The sequence below is a fragment of the Corapipo altera genome, unplaced genomic scaffold (genome assembly GCF_003945725.1).
Source record: "Corapipo altera isolate COAL_440 unplaced genomic scaffold, ASM394572v1 79, whole genome shotgun sequence".
In the NCBI taxonomy this organism is placed as follows: Eukaryota; Metazoa; Chordata; class Aves; order Passeriformes; family Pipridae; genus Corapipo; species Corapipo altera.
In genome coordinates this window covers 3,633,047-3,650,081 of record NW_020884927.1, presented here as the reverse complement: position 1 = coordinate 3,650,081, position 17,035 = coordinate 3,633,047, and the positions used below count along the sequence as shown (strand labels likewise).

General features: G+C 45.3%; 1 protein-coding gene across 5 annotated transcripts in view; it reads right to left on the bottom strand.

Annotated features, from left to right (window-relative positions):
• The window catches only part of MTA1 (metastasis associated 1), a 77,213-nt gene extending 60,579 nt beyond the window's left edge, over positions 1-16,634 (bottom strand). For 2 of the 5 annotated variants that reach the window (XM_027658424.1, XM_027658423.1), the window contains exons 1-2: positions 16,467-16,633; positions 1,362-1,429 (exon numbers count right to left, since the gene is read on the bottom strand). In XM_027658424.1, the coding sequence (XP_027514225.1) occupies positions 1,362-1,429; positions 16,467-16,494 (96 nt within the window). In that variant the 5' untranslated portion in view covers positions 16,495-16,633. Of the gene's footprint in view, positions 1-1,361; positions 1,430-16,466 lie in introns of all 5 variants that reach the window. The other 3 variants (XM_027658421.1, XM_027658422.1, XR_003530159.1) reach the window with 2 other exon arrangements.
• Positions 16,635-17,035: the final 401 nt, after the last annotated feature.

The following is a 17,035-nucleotide window of genomic DNA, read 5'->3' as shown; positions in this document are numbered from 1 at the left end:
TTCCTACCACAAAGAAAAAACAACCAGACAACACATAAATGCACAAGTATTTCCCTTGCAGAATAACAGTTTTTAGGACAGAGCATGCAGACTTTCTACAATTTTCTGTTAAATATGTCAGAACTTTCAAATTTTGAGGAACTAAAATAAAAATGCAGGAGCCATCTTCTTAAAACAGACAGCTACAATGTAAATTTATCTGATTTATTTAATTATCCAGGTTTCATTTGCACTCAGTGAAAAAAGGCAGGACAAGATATAGGATTAATTTCAAACTGAAAGACCCATTTCAAAGAGTAGGTCAGTGAAATTACAGCTCAGGCAAGAGTTGCACCAAGATGGGAGATCCAGGCTGAAAGTTCATTTCTTTAAAGGTACAGGGAAGAATGAAGAGGAAAAATAAGAGGGGAAAACAATGCTTTCTAGGAAGTGCTTGACAAATCTGCACCCTGTGACAAGTGGAGCACAGCTGGTGATACCTCGTGGCTAAGGATCCACTGGGAACATTTTAAGAACTCACTCGAGTTTCTTTAAGGGAAGAGAGAAGGTATTTCTGTAAAAGACCTCCACTAAAAAAAAGAAAGAAGGGTTTACAAGGATGTCATTACCTTCAGATTCTTTATTTGTCATCAAATTGATACATTTTCTATTCCAAGTAACTCTTTTAGAACTACATGCTTTTCCATCACTGGTTGCTGAAGAAAAATACTTAATTTTAGTCAGCTAATGAAAATTCAAATCCAAACCTTCTGTACGGGCTGCAACAACACTGGTATTAAACCCGGCAAAGTGGCATGTTTAGGACACTAAAGCCAATGGCTTCAGAACAGCTTCCTCAGCTAGGTCAAAGTTCAGCACTGAGAACTTCAGCTGCCTTCCCACATACAAACCATCACCCTTCTGGATCCATTGAAAGGGAATTTGGCAGATGAAATAATGCACAGGCCCAAAGGACAACCAGCAAAGATAAAGTCTGAGGAAGCAGATAATAGTGACAAACCTTTCTGTTGACCAAGAGTCTCCCCCAAGAAAGATCAAACTAAAGCTCTCTATCCTCTAGGCAAACTGTTATATTATCTTCATCTTCCACGATCCTGGCATGGAACTGAAGAACCTCAGAAATCTCCTGCCCTAAAGGTGGGCATAATCACCTTGAGAATGACCTGCCATTGACATTCAGTCCTTTCATACCAAAGGAGAACAAAAGGTCTTAAAGCATTCCAGAAAATTATCAGAGAACAAAAGTATTTTTAAGCTTCTAATTACCAGTGAACTGCTAAAGAATTGTTTTGATTTTAATCAAATCAAACAGATCATAAGTTCAATTAACTTCAAAGACTTGATGGGAAAAAAATGTTTACCTTATTGAGCTCTTCTATTCTTCGTATCAAATAAGGGTTACTTGAAGAATTTTCGAAGTAGACATAATCTGAGAAAAAGAAAAAGAGAGACTCTTTAAAATATGAACTGCTAAAAATCAACCCAAAACCTCTGTCAGCCTGGAAAGCAAAGCATATGATCGTCCTTCTCTCTCTGATCAGATTATTTCCACTTTGGTCACTCCGTTGTTTTTTTACTGGCTTCCTCTTCTTAACAAAATCCAGCCAAACTTCTCAGCAGCAATATGTGATCCTTCTCTCCCCTTCCAGCCCAGTTTACACTTACTGCTCATTTACTTAGAATACAAATAGCTTCACTCTGTCTCTCTCTCATCTTTTTCTCTACTCCCTGGTCTTTTATACCTATATGATCCTAGAATGCCTCAACCAAACTCCACATATAACCATCCAAACTGTTCAGTAATACCTGTATATTTTCAAGCAGGATAAACATCTAAAGTTACACGAAGAAAACGAGTTCTTCACCTTTAAAAAAATCACAGAAACATCCAGGAGTGCCATATAAATTACTAGGGGTATTACTGAGCTCCAAACGCTTTAACACTGCTTTTTACAGGTAAGGAAACAGATACTCTAGAGTCCAAAATGGACTTGGCCTCCCTCTCCCAACACTCCAGAAGCCAAACCCTAAGCCTGAACTGAGGTAAAGAGAGGGCTGAATCCACCTCCCCGCTGACAAGGTGCTGACCTTGCATACAGATCTAACAAGAATTCCTTCGAAGACTATTTAAGACGATTTCCCTCCAGACCTCCCAGCTCGTTTGTGTTTGGAGCAAAACACCCATAGCCTCTGGGCACGCCTCAGGTGATCTTCTGCATAGCCTACATTAGCATGATGCTCCAGGATGAATGAGTGTTTAGCAGTGTTTGCCCTCTGTAAATAGGGACAACTACCAAAGCTGTTAGCATCAATCTCCCTGAAATCCTTGTTAAAAGGGCTGTAGGAAGCAGAGATACTGTTCCCTCCTCCCAGGCCCAGAGGAAGGAAGACATCCCCCCAAGGGCCTTTGCTGCTGTTAAGATGTGGTGGGTGAATGTTTTGGTGTCTCCCTGGCCATCCTCAAGATAAAAGGGGGCTCCTTAACTCTCCTAGTGCAGCTTTTCCAATTCCCCGTGTAACACTACTCAAGCTACAGACACCGATTTTTTTAGACTACTGTTTAGAGCTCCTGTTATCCACAGGTCTCCCTGGATTTACAGACCGAGCTACTCGCTACATGAGACACAAGAGCATGGCAGTGACTGCCGGGCCAACGACCCAGAGGAAGCTGCAGCTTGCACTACCTGCAAACAACCCAAGTGCCCTCTGGTCCCTTTACCAGGGCTGGGTTGCCTTAGGAGAGAGGTCACTAGTCAGGACTCCCAGGGGCTGCAATCCAAAGAGCATCAAATTTTAACAAATCTGTTCTTCAAGCTTTTGTCTTTGCAAAAAAAATGTGCTGTATGCCATGAGTTACAAAGACACCTTGACAGCAAAGTTTCAACATGGTCTTGGTTGAAGTGAAAAGTGACAAGTTGCAATGCCAGTACTCAGCACAAATCTTGGGTTACCCACCAGAGAGTGTAACCAGGGCTGAGAAAGCATTGAAATAGCACACCCGATTTTTTCAATTTTTGTGCACTCTCTCCTCCAGACCTCTCAGACTGATCATCAGCTATCTACACACATGTTAACATGCATCTGAGTGACTCCAAATCTTTCCTCCCAATTGTAGGAGTTGGTTCCTCTTAAATGTCACATCCCTACAGGCTTTAGATTGGAGAATGATCTCACATGAGGAATACAGTTTGGACCTCCAGTTTGTAGAAAACAGAAAGTTCACAGAAATGGTTAAAACGCCCAAGTAACTAGACGCTAAATTTCCATCCCCAAACCCTGGCTCTGTGCAGAGCATCAAACAGGAAACAACAGACTCAACATTACTACGACCAACTCTACCAAAAGTCCCAAAACCAAACAGATATTTGGCAGCTTCAGCAATAACAACTGCTGACTGAAATAACAATGATGGGCATTAAGCAATTTACTGATCAGCAGAGTACAGAGAAATTTCTTCCACAGCAGAACTACCCTACAAGGGCACTGCAGTGAAGGGTGTTAAAAGCTTTGAGGTGCTTCCAAGCTCAATGTCCACCTCTCACCAGAAGGCTCCAACACGTGAAGAAAGAATAAGTTCTTTCCTTCCACCCCTCCAATAACTCCTAAGACAACCAGCTACTCCTCACTTCAGATATTTTGGCTGAGGCAGATGGAAAAATCTTACTTTTCTAAACACTATGCCTGAAAATTAAAAATTAAAACTACAGGAAATGTCAATCCATGTCTTGAAAATATAACCTTGTCTTGAATTCCATGGTTTTCAGGTGGTTGTTACAAATGTTCATAGTTCATATCATCTTCAATCAGGTTTTTTTGTGTGCATGTACGTGTGTACATTTTCAGAGACACATTTTATACCTCAAGTGAACATTAACTCAATTTTTCACGTAACTACAGTTTATTGATTGTAAAATCTGGCACGGATTTAAAAAAAAGCTTATCACAGATGAATGGTTTACCAAAGAATAGCTCACAGTGGTATCCAACAGTTTTGAATAATAAAACCCCTAAACATTGTCTCAGTCAGCAGCAGGAACATCCCCAAACCCACACCGTGTGACCAACAGCAAACCAACCTCACAGGAACCAGCCAACTGGCAGAAAGGCAGAGCCCAAGCTGTCCCATGGGATGCTTCAGGAGCTGACACATGACACTGCAGAGGTGCGTGCTTAGGCCAGTGCTTGATGACTTCATCATGACACAAATCCACAGCCCAGTACATCTCATCCATGTTTTAGACTAATCCCACAAATATGTTAAGCATTTCACCAGTAGCTATGCAACTAATGGAGACCTATTTCCCATTACTCAAATTACCTGGAAAAGGGTTTCTTCCTCTCAGCAAGTAATGCAGAGCACACTGCAAATCACATGACTCAGAGCATGAGCAGACCAGAGGGGGTTGATTTGCATTTTTCATAGAGATTTTAAATACTTGAACTAAAATTAAAATCCTATCCTGCATAGAAAATTGTTTGAATTACTCTTCCACATTTACAACAAGGAAATTTTAAGTTCAACAAACCACTCTCCAAACTGATGCTTGCGCTGGTGAGAGAAGTCCTCTAAAATTGCTCCAAGAGCAACAAAACCCACAAAGGCTGGTTTCCTGCACAGGAGGTTTAAAGGAGGCACAGCACTGGTCCCCACACTCCAAAACACCACCTTTCTCCTTGAGTAGCACTTCCCTTCATCTCCAGCTTCCTCCCACGCCACGACTTCTCATACTGTCGACCCAGCTAATACTATTCCCAGGTGCATGTGCACAAACATACACAAGATAACAGAAACCTTCCACAGGCTAACAACAATCCAGTTGTCAATGAGAGACACCCTGTATATGCACAACTGCCAGGGTCTCTGTGCCCTGGACTGAAAGAGGGGATGGGGAAGGAGACAAAATCAGCAAATCTCTAGGCAACAGGGAGATAGGCATCTCAGCTCCTACTAAGAACAGGAAGGAAGAGTTCACTAAAACAAAAAATAAGGTCTAGGGACAGAAAAGTAGAGCCTGATAACAAGCAAAACAAGTCAGACCCTTCGAGCTCAACATACTGTCTATCCTTGCTGATTTATTTCCTTTCCTACTTACACAATTGTAGAAAAGGACTAATCTAACTGCTCTGCATCCCACAAGGATGACATCTGCCTATACGCAGCAACCACCATAAAAAGCACATGAAGCTAACCCCTCACCACTCAACTGCCTGAAGAGAGGCTGGAGTTTCAATCCCACACCTTCACAACACATTAATTCGATCTCCAAATTAATCAGGTACGCATCCACACCACGATCATAATTAACAGCATTGCTCATGCACATAACAGAGTTTTCTGTGATAAGGCTAAAACAATGACTGAGGAGTATGGAAATACCACAAGACAGTAAGGATCATCACACATCACCTTCTGACTCAAACTCAAGATGCAGTTCTTCCTCTTGCCTGTGCTGTTATAGACCAGAAGTACCCATGCACATAAATCTACCCAAAAAAGCCTTTATATCCTGTAATGTTTTTCCTGAATGTGCACAACTTGCTAGAAAGCAATGCTGTATTACACAGGTACTGACTGAACTGCAAGAACACACAGACACAAGAACATTTGCAGTGGTCTAGCAGCTAAAACTAGAATGGCAGCCACGAAAGATGGAAATTTTTCATAAAGGCAGTAAAATAATTGTTCTCAATTAGCAATGAACATAACAGAATTTCTTTTTGCTCTCATATACTTTTAAGGCATTACTGCAAAATAACTTCCCCCTCTACCTTCTTCATGTCAGCTGTTGATTATGTCTACATCAGTGCATGGAAAGAAAAATCAGGAAGCGGTACAGCAAAATAAAGAACACACACTGTCTAGAGGTCATATATTTATAAGATTAGACATGTCTGAGCTACCTAATAACCTTACAGGCTTTTAGGTGATCAAGTTGCAAAAATGCCCAAAAGTATTTTTATCCTTCCCGATGCACATTTGCCTTTCAAGCTACAAGTGCTTTCTGAGGACTGACCTGCCTGAATACTCCCTACCTTTCCCCCAGAAAGTCTTACACACTGTATACTTCACCAGCCTACAAACGTTCTCAGGACTTAAGGGAGCCTTTCCATTCCCACACTCACTACCACTGGTGGGTAACAGGTGCATTTCCAGACACGTGATAAAGAAGTAACTTCACAGCTGTGTATTTCCCCTGCCCTATCCACAGAGCTGCTGCCCTGAATTAAAGATGAGCATCAAGAGAGTGCATAAACTTATGATGCCCTGCTTATTTTATGACTTCCCTAATGGGAAATATATGCCTCTCATAGTCTAGGTTTCCAATTCAACTTTGAGCCAGTTTCTTTCATTAAGATCCAGTTTTTAAATTATTCACCAGCTTGGCCCCTAAACAATCAGTGATGTTATATTTTGGATAATGTAATCCCTCCTGGTCCACATTCCCATGAAAGAGAAGGCTGCAGAGGCAACAATTCTTTCAGCCACCAGTCCTGCAATCTCACCTGGCAGAGCCCAGGTCCCACTGCCTTCTGGCTGTTGAAAACACGATGAAATGTTTAGTTACAGAGCAGACAGAGTTTCAACAGAGAAAGCCTTACCAGCACAATATTTTCATTACCAGAAAGACAACACCGAAACAGCTGTTTCTGTTGCTAAAAGAACTATGAGGTCCAATAGATCTCGCAGTATACACAAAACAGGTATTTACAGGTGAATGTCTTTCATGGATCCACAAAGGTATTGAAGACACACTGTCAGTACAAGCTCAATTTCTATTTACAGATCAGCAGTATTTGTGATTACTGCATGCACAGGGTGCAGCAAGTTGAGGTTGAGGCAGCACAGGCTATGGGCAACACTCAACTCCTTAAAAAAGGTGTGGAAATGCCAAGCACACAAACACCTGAAATACCTATAACCAATTAGTGAAGGACATGGCAAAAGCAAGCACCATCTCCTGCAGAAATCTCCACTCCATTCAATCAACAGCAAACCATCAGTAAATTTAGCAAGGATAAGTTGAGGTACCCCAGTTAAATCAAGACAGCTTTGCTCTTCTTTCTTGAGTAAGGATTATCTACACACTAACATGGTAAACAACATGTTCATGTTACATTTTCTTCCAAATGTCCAGAACTAGAGAGGGACAGCCAATGTTACTTGGTTGTTTTGAGATGAAACCTATGTATCACTTTTTCTGACTTGCCTCCAAAAATCCAGGTGCAATATTACCCAAACCATCGCCCAAAGGAGAAGGGATTCATGGCAAAGTCCACATAGCAGGACTACAGACTATGCACAGACCTATAAAGAAGTTGATACAACTGTTTATCTCTGTAAGCTCTCCTCTTATAGCAAGAGTTATTACAACAAAACAACAACAAAAAACCCACAACTGCCCAAACAACAACAACAAAAAAAAACAAACAAAAAACCAAACCAACCAACCAAACAAAACCACACAAACAAACAAAAACCCCCACACTAAAACACCAAACCTCTGAATGACCTGTAATGGCTACAAACAAAAACTGAAGTATCTACCATGCAGAAATCTACTCAAACTAAGAAATATTCTCTATCTTTTTGAAGTAAAAAACCAAAACAAATCAAAGTTAATGACATGCAACTTGCTTGGTTAAACTGCCGGTTGCTTGATCCAATTTAAACTCTGAAACATTAAGGTATTTGGAACTTCCCAGAGGTCTTCTGTTCTTTGTTTTCTATCATGTCAAGGCAGGGGGAGGAAAAATTCCTGTCCAGCCATCTCATATCATTTTTTGCCTGGTTTTTAGTGAAACAAGGTTTATGCAACTCCATTATCCATGCATTAGTTCTTCTCTATTAACTCCTGAACCCTTTGTTCAGACATTTCACAGAGGGACAGAAGTCTCAAAGATAATTAAGTTCTGATCACTGTTCTATATCTTAAAGACATAGATACCAAAACTACAAGAGAAAGTGAGAAAGGTAAGATAGATGTTAGAGATATGAAATGGTTCCCATTTCAGAAACAATTAGCAGACTAGGTTTTAAAGCAAATCACTAGAGATTCCACAGTGTTTGGAAGAATTATCAAAAGTGCTTGCTTTCTTATGCACCTCCCAACACCTGTATTGCCAGTGCTGTTCAAGGTAGGTCCTGGGCTCGATTAACTTCTGAACCAGTTCATGATGGCCAAGTGTGCTCCCAAATGTTCCCCCTCTGCCACGGAAGAAGGCAGGTATTCTGCCTCACAGCAATGGTCTAAAGACTGAAGATCTCAGCACTGCATGAGGCACAAATGGTGCATATGGTACCTTTCCCAGTAAAAGTGTAAGTTCCAAAGGAGCGGAAACAGAAGGCAGTGAAGAATCACGTAATGGAAGAAAGAACACAACTTTTAGATTGTCAGTGTCCTTCTTTCTGTTCCTCACAGCACCACTGGCTGTTTTCACTCACAGATGATCTGTGGTAAAAATCAAAGACAGGAGTCTGCTGGTCCTTTTGCCAGAGTGGTTATGGGTGTCAGCTGCACTTCATGGGTCACTCAGATAAGAGCTGTGCCATGCTGAAATAACTGCTACTAGAGATGTCAGCTTAAAGGTAAGGTAGGAGACTGTGTACAAACAAGATTTGAAAAGAGACCGTGAGAATCCTGGAAATAAAATTAAGCTTCCGAAGCACTACCCCGAGGATAAAGAAGCAATTCTGTTGTTAGAAATCAATTATATGGCAGCTCAAGAAAACCAGTTTCAATTAATCCACTCTCAATATCCCAGCTGTAACTTAGGCACATTTGCATGTGGCACTGACCCTTCAGGTTCACTAAGTCAACCTCATCCAGCTTTCAGCAGGACAAGCATATGCTAAACATTCCTGGAGAACTACTTTTTTAATCTGTGCTCTTCATGAGATATCTAAGCATGATTCTAAGGCCTCTGGGCACAAAGCATAGTGTCTGCATTGTCTCCTCTGACACTTCAGTTTCCAAAGATGTAGCCATACAAACACTAGCTGCAGTAGCAAAGTTGTGAGCCTATGTAATTCCAGCTGCATCCACTACCACTCTTCGTGGGGCAATACCATGAACCAGCTCATGGAAATAGTTCGGGCTTAAAAAGAGAAAAACTTCCCCCAAAGAGAGCAGAATGGTCTAATTCACAGAAGAGTCAGAGAAACACTTGAGCAGATGGAGGAACTAGTCAGAAGAGAGCTCCTCAAATCATGGGGGAGTATTTGGTGGGGAGGGAGACAGAAGAGGAGTATCCTCAAGCTACACCCTAACAATCATCTTCTGTAGCAGCCAAGAGAACAGCCTGTTCTGTTGTAATTCTCAGTGCTAAGGACAGATAAGAAAAACATTATTTTCCAGAAGATATTCAGGCAACACAGAAGATGACAAGAAATCAGATTCATATTCCCTGCAAGTATCTCAAGACTTGCAAAACAAGAACCTCTGAAGTACCCAGACACCAAGTTTGGTATCACCCTCAAGAAACAAACAAGAAAATGTTGTGTTTTCTTCTTTGGGTTTGCTTGTTTGTTTAAGAGCAATGTTCAACTTCACTTAGTCAATGTGAATTAACTGCTCTGGCTATAGTATGACAATATAAAGTCCAGAGGTAGGGGTTTCAGTGCCAGATCAGAAACATCATGACTTCACAATGTAAAACATGGACAAAGTATAAACTCCTGCCATAATTTTTGCAATTGTTTCTTCAAATGAGAGTGCCAGTGAAGCTGATTCATCCCCTGCCCTCTCATACAAGCCCCCTCAAGTTGTGACAGCCTCTCCCTGGATGGCAGGAGGCACATATGCACGTGGTAAACCCCACTGGGAATTCACACGGGTCAAAAAACTGTCTCCAACCAAAACAATTCCCTGACCTGCGCTGCACAGCTGTGAGCCCAGCAAAGGAAGGAAGGAGAGGACAGTAACACATCTATGCTTGAATCAACACTCTACCAAAAGAAACATCCACAGAAACTGTCTCACTTGGCTGGCTCAAATTTGCTCAGATGTTAACAACTTAACTCTGTAATGACAAGCTCTGTGCTAAATCAGGGATCATCTCTTCACGCCACACTAACTTTATGCTTGGTCAAGTATCATCTGTTCTCCCATATCTTGCATAAAAGCATAAAGTCCCCAAATTAACCAGAGCACATCCTGTGCAATTTAACAGAAACATTACCATGGGCCACATCTGACAGAGATCATGATTGGTGATCTGGCAATGCACGGAACCAGAGCCATGAAATCCCAGGCACCACAAAGACTGAAAAGCTTGTGAGTAACAAGACTGGAGAAGCCCAAATCTTTCTTCCACTTGCAAACTCACTATAACGCTTCTCTGCTTTGCTTCATTGATCAACATCAAGCAAAAATTATCTCAGAAACACTCCTCCTTCCTGACAGTGGCCCAGCCAAAGAGCTGGAAAAGGAGAACATGTGCATGGTTCCTTCTGGGCTGGGCTACACAGCCCAAAAGCTTCACAGGTCCTTCGAGATCTGGTTTTAAAAGTAAAGAGGGGATGAGGAACCATACCAGACTTTAAAAGACACTCTGAAGCAGGGCCTTTTTGTATATTGGATCTATGGCAGTGAGCTCTAAAGAGCTAGAACCACGATATCTTACAACAGCACTTTTTCCCAACAGTTCCAGTTATGTAAACCTCGCAGGAAACTGAGGCAAAGCAGAGTTTGGTCACTTACCTGCTTGGGGATTTAAAAAAAAATCATAATGCACTTGCAAAGCAATAAGATACAGTGTAAAAACAAACACCTTACTTGGTGCAGAAGTAACATTGACTTCACAGGTTACTTGTCGCCAGCAGATGTGCGGAACTACCAGGAAGTGACCTCCAACAGTTCCTATCTAGGCTTTCAAGTGACCCCAAACTGCTCAGGAGTAGTTTATAAATCAAAGCAAAAACAGTAACAGCAACCACCATACTCTATTCTCATCCTACTGGGGAGAGACTAAGCACTCTATTTATTTCAAGTCAGGATGCTCAAACATCGAAAGTTGCTTGAAAAACGACTGGATGCAAGCGAAAGGAGAATCTTTTACATTCACACAAAATTCCACTAGTTAAACAAAAAAGTTTTTAAGAGTCCTTTTACCACAACTTCTTATCAAAGTGTCTTTTATTCACCATCACTGAAAGGTAAAACACACAAACAAGACTGACAGGACCCAGGGGCCGCCCAGTAGCAAAATGGGTACTGCCAAGGTGTTACCTGTCCACCTCCCAGACCCCCGGGGCAGGCAGTGCCACCCACCCCAGCCCTCCTGGCAGGTTGCCCTGGCACAGCCTCCCACCCACCAGCCCGGGACCTGCCTAAACTCACCAACCCAGCAGAAACCTGTCTCCTTTCCTCTGCTGACTTTCCAACGGCCCAGCGACACAAATCTGTCCCAAGAGGCAGCAGGTGAGCACTGCCCTGCTGGGACAAGAAAGGGAAAGCTGGATTTCCCCACTTTGGCAGAAGCAAGCTTAGTGCTTTAGCTCCATTTTGCCAGCTGCAAAGGGTTTGACAGCTACCACAAATGCACGGAGCGCGTATCGACAGAGTTGTCACAGCTCTAGCCCCAGACACACCTAAGCTGGCAGACAACACTGTCCACCATGAAGCATTTCCCAACAAAAGGCTAACAAATGCTGAAGAAGTTCGATATGAGGGAGAGGGGGAAGGGAAGGGAAGGAAAGGGAGACTGTAACACAGGAGAAGATAAAGTTGTGCAACTAGAAACAATGAAAGGAAAAGATGAAGAAACCCACTGCCTGGCTGTTGCTGAAAGGTGATAAGCTAGAAGCTGTCTTAAATTTATTAGGGCCAACGACTGCAGAAGCCTACCAGTAATTTTCAAGAATAAACTCTCATTTTTATCTTTACTGGTTATTTAACACCTCTCTCAATGAAACCCACTCTCGGCTCAGGTTACCTGCAAAGTTAAAAAAGAAATAAAAACCCAACAAACACAACCAAAACAAGGATGTCCCACAGTAAGCCTTCCTGCCACCCAAACTACATACACACTGACAACAAAGCAAGTGAACAGGAGGTTTACATGTGATCCTGCAGTTAAATGCTTTGAATTTGCTCCAGATCTGGACGCAGCAACATACTTTGTGCAAGCTTCCTTAACAGCTCTCAGTTCTTTACCAGGAAAAGCTCAGAATATTATTATTGACACTATTGTGATGTCAAGAGGACTGATGCACCACTTGCTCTGCTCAGAGCTCTCCAGCAGAGTATGGATGTCAAGACTTGTACACTGCCACGAGAGTCTGGATGCCAAGTGGGACTATGTAATGGGATGGGGGGCAGGTCAAACCACAGTCCCCAGCCACACATTAATAACACCCTATAATAACAGAGAGATGATGTCATACTGCCATTCTTAAAAACTTTGGGGACGACCCAAGTTTTTCACACTGAAACAAGATGTATGACTGCAGCACAGGCAGGCACACCACCACCAGGAAGGAAGAAATGAATGAGAATAACACCAAGTAAGTTGTGGAGCTTCAGCCTCCAGCACACTGGAATAAAGCTGCTGGGAACCTCAGGTGCCCACATCAGGCACTGTGGGGTCATCATTTCCCCTACCTTAAACATGTCAGATGCAGCAAGTACTGATGTGTCTGCTTGACTTGTGATTGGATCTCCTGATGCCATTTAAACATATCTTAAATATACCACAGACTCAAAAACAGTGATAATTTTGTAGCCAAGTACTCTCCCAAACAAGCAAAAAGTCAAGAACATACAAAAAGCTTTTCATCTAAAAGCATAAACTGACATTTGTCTCGACAAAAGTGTTGCCTTCAGTAGTTCTTCCTCCATCCTTCCTCTCCTTTCTTTCCCCATCCCCTTGTTACCAGCCCTCCCACTGAGACCATTCAGCTGTTCACACAGTCCCACAGTGAACCAGATCGGGTGGCTGATGCAAGATTAAAAATAATCCAGGAAAAAACAAAGACTGAGGAGGAGGGAAGGTGGAAAAAAATTAAGTTCCTCAAATTACTGCAAGATGGAAATCAAAAAAAAAAAAAATCATTGTTTCACTGCATCCAGGGAATGCCACAGGGGCATAAACAAGCAGTGGAGCTCAGTTAATTGCCACCACTAAAGAAATACTTGTCGCACTACAGTTACACTCTCCTGGAGAAGGTGGAGACAGAATAGCTGTTGGAAAGTCTCTGGATACCAAGATGACCTGTTCTCTTCCAGGCAGCTGACACAGTACTCTCCTGAAAGTGGAGCCTGGCACAAGCTAGTACAATGAACATCTCTCTCACATGCATTTTTTCATTAGAGGCCCCAAATTCCAGCTGAGAGGTCCCAAGTTTCTCAGATCTGGTGTTTATCCAACATTCCCACGCGGTCTGTGATCATGCAGACCAGTCCACCATCTCCACTCTCATCATGCTGCCATTTATTTCATGGCTCTACAGCAGCTGTTAAGAAAACCTTCACTTTTGCTACACTGGAGGCAGGCAATTCCAGGATTTCCTTCTGGCCAACGAGTAAGATCCCATACCTCATTCTGGAATGTGACACCCTGGCATCTTCCCTACACATTTAAAAGTTTCGCATCCCCTGTGAGCTGTGCTAGCTTGTGACAGTCCCATTTGTATTGGAAACCAACTCTCTCTCCATCAGAAATGTATCAGTAGAAACTTGACAGGAACCAGGGGAACCATTTGCTCTCTCCAAACAATTTGATGCCACCAGTCAATTTACCCACAGAGCCTGACATTCGAGGGGCAGCTCCTAAGCCCCCAGCATGCTCACGGTACTCAACACAGAGGAGAAGACTTGCATGTCACCCTCAGCCCCCATAGTCCAGGCTCCTCAGCTTGTCTACCCAGGAACTACTGCATGTCAAGAGAACAAGACACTTCCTCTGGAAGACCCTTCAACTATACATTTAAAATCGGACGTATAAGAGAGGTGCAACCCACCCACTGGATTCTGAATACAAAAATTCAGTGTTTCATGACCAGGCCAAAAGCAACAACCAGCCTTTCTGAGTCAACACTCATTTCTAGGAGTAGTATTGATCTCTAGTGAGGAAGCTGCTTTTGGCAGTTGTTGGGCCTGGAGTTCATGTGGCACAGTAAGGTAGTCACAAGAGTAATAACAGATTATCTGCTGAGTGTTTGTCTTCCAGTGGGAAGTGTATGAAATGACTATGCACAAATCCCATTCAGGATTTAATCCTGCCCTGGAGTTCACACACAACTTCGGTGCATAAAGCCATTAGTGGGAGATACCAGCACCAGAGGTCAGAAACAATTCGATAATACACACCCCTGGGCTCAGGCTGAACAGAGTGCTCACACAGAAACAGCTGCATCCATCCATATGTTGATCTTGGTAATACATCAAATCAAGACTTCATCCATATGAGCCATAATGGAGCACTGCAACCTTGGCTGTCAGCCACCTGCCTTGTCCTCTGCCCAGAAAGACTACAGAGCAAATCCTGGACACCATTTCCAAGCACAGGAAGGACAATAAGGTAACTGAGACCAGCCAAAACGGATATACCAAAGGCAAACCACAGCTGACCAACGTGACTCCCCCATCTGGGACAAGGAGACTGGCTCTGTGGCTGAGGGGAGAGCAGGGGGTGTTGGACACCTTCACTTCGTGTCAAAGGCCATGCTAAGTCTTCCACAGCATCCTTTGAACCAAAATGCTTGGGTAACTGGACAATAAAGGTGGGAGGAAACCTGCTCAAAGGATAATGATCAGCAGTTACAACCTTCACCTGGCTGCCCATTACCTATGGCACCCCTCAAGGATCAGCCAGCCCTGCTTAAAAGCAGGAATAGGATGAGGGATAAGGGGAAAAGGGACAACAGCTGAACAACAGAAAATCCAACCAGGCACATGGAAACAAATATTTGCTATATGCATGGTCAAACACTGACATGGCCCAAAGCTAGGGTGGCATCACCACCCTTACAGAGAGCCTGGGATGGACCCAGCCCCAAGCACTCTGCTCTAACAGGACATTTTTTAGCATGAGGTTGGCCTAGAGACCTCCAGAGGTGCCTTCCCACCTCCTGTGGGATGCACAGTACAGATTTAGCCATACAAAAATGCTAAGAGATGACATTCCCCACAAGACTTGGCCATTAAAAGACAAACAATAATTTCCAGGAAACAACTCCCTTTGCAAGTCACACCAGGGTGAATTTTCACAACTCATCTTGCCCACTATCCTTCTGCTCTCAGCATGTCCATCCCAACACAATGTTACATGCACACTATCAGCTTGGAGCAACCCAAGACACAAAGCTGGGACAGCCAAGAGTCATCCCTTATCCCTCTACAAAACCAGGCACAACCAAAAAAATAGTATGAACATGACAAAAGAAGTAGCATTTTTCAGAGCACAAAGTAAGGGTAGGCCAGAACAGCAGAAAGATCAGAAAGTAGTTGTTGATGGAGCACAGCCAGACAGGATGGCTTGGCCACCTTTGCTATATTTTTTGTCTTGTTTACTTTACTCCAGTTTTGCAGAACTTCACAAGAAATAAGGCATTTAGAAAAGGAGAGAACTCCACGAAAACGTCTTCCCGTACATCCTGCAGTCCTGGGGAGAAGGAAGCTCCACGGACCAGCTTTTAGGAAGGAAAATGGCCGAGCACAAATTCATGCCAGACCACCCTCAGTTTATATTCCATAAAATGAGTCCCAAACCCCATCGCCTCTCCTTTCTCTTCACGTGAGCCAAAACAAAGGACAATCAGACAGGAGCGCAACCCTGAATAGAAGACTAATGGGAAAGCATACAACAGAACAGCAAGAGTGGAAGGGGAGGCCAAGATCTGCAGGACGTGCCTCACGCCAGCCCCCCGGTCTATCAGCAGCCTCTGCCCATCTTTGTGCTCCTTATCTCAGCAACTCCTCCTGGTTCCCCACTCCGACAACCTCCCATGATGCCCATCCGAGCAGCCGCTGCTCCCCGGGCCCCATCCCGGTGCCCGGCCCCCCGGCTGCCCCGCTCCCGGCCCCCCCCCCCCCCCCCCCCTGCCCCAGTCCTGGACCTGCCCAAGCCTCCCGAGCCCCCACCAGCCCGCATCTCACATGCCCCATGTCCCCGCACCCCCGAGCCCCTTACGGCCCCAGGATGCTGTTGCCCCTCACTTCAGCCATCCCGCTGCGCCCCCCGCCCCGGATCGCCCCGCTCCGGGCCCCGCAGCCCTTCACCCCGTTTAACCCCACGCCGGGCCTCTCCTCCCCGCAGCCCCCCAGGCCCCTGCCCCGCCCCCGCCCCCGGAGCCCCCCGGGCCCCCCCGCGGGCTGCCCCGGGCCCCCCCGGTGCCGCCGCCCCGCCCCGGGCCTGCCCCGCCGGGCCCCGAGCGCCGCTCGCCCGCACGCGGGAGGCAGCGGGAGGCAGCGGGAGGCAGCGCGGGGCGAGCGGGCGGGCGGCGGCGGCGCCGGGACCGCTCTTACCTCCGACCCGGTACATGTTGGCGGCCATGCCCGCGACCGGGCCGAGTGCGGGGCGCGGGCCGCTCCCGCCGCCTCCAGGTGCCGGATCCGCTGGAAAATGGAGGCTGGAGCGGGCGGCGGGGGAGGGGAGCAGGGGAATTAAAGGGGCCGCGACGGCGGACGGGGAGGGAGCGAGGCGGAGGGCGGGGCGGCGGCCCGGCGGCCCGACGGAGGGGGCCCGGCGGCGGCAGCGGCGGCGGCGGCGGCAGCGAGAGAGGGAGGGGAAGGAGCCGGAGCCGGAGCCGCCCGCCCGCGGCGTGAGAGGGCGGCGCTCCGGCTGCGCGAGGGGAGGGACGGGACGGGACGGGACGAGAGGGAGCGGGGCTGGGGGCAGCACGGCCTCCTCACACACACAGGAGGAGGGAGAGAGGGAAAGAGGGAGAGGCTGCGTGTACATCCACAGACACGGGGTCAGACTGCCTGTGTGCACACAGAGATCGCCCGTCCTCGCACACACACAGAGGCTGCCTGCACACACTCACGCACAGACTGCCTGTACACACACACACACAGACCGCCTGTCCTCATAC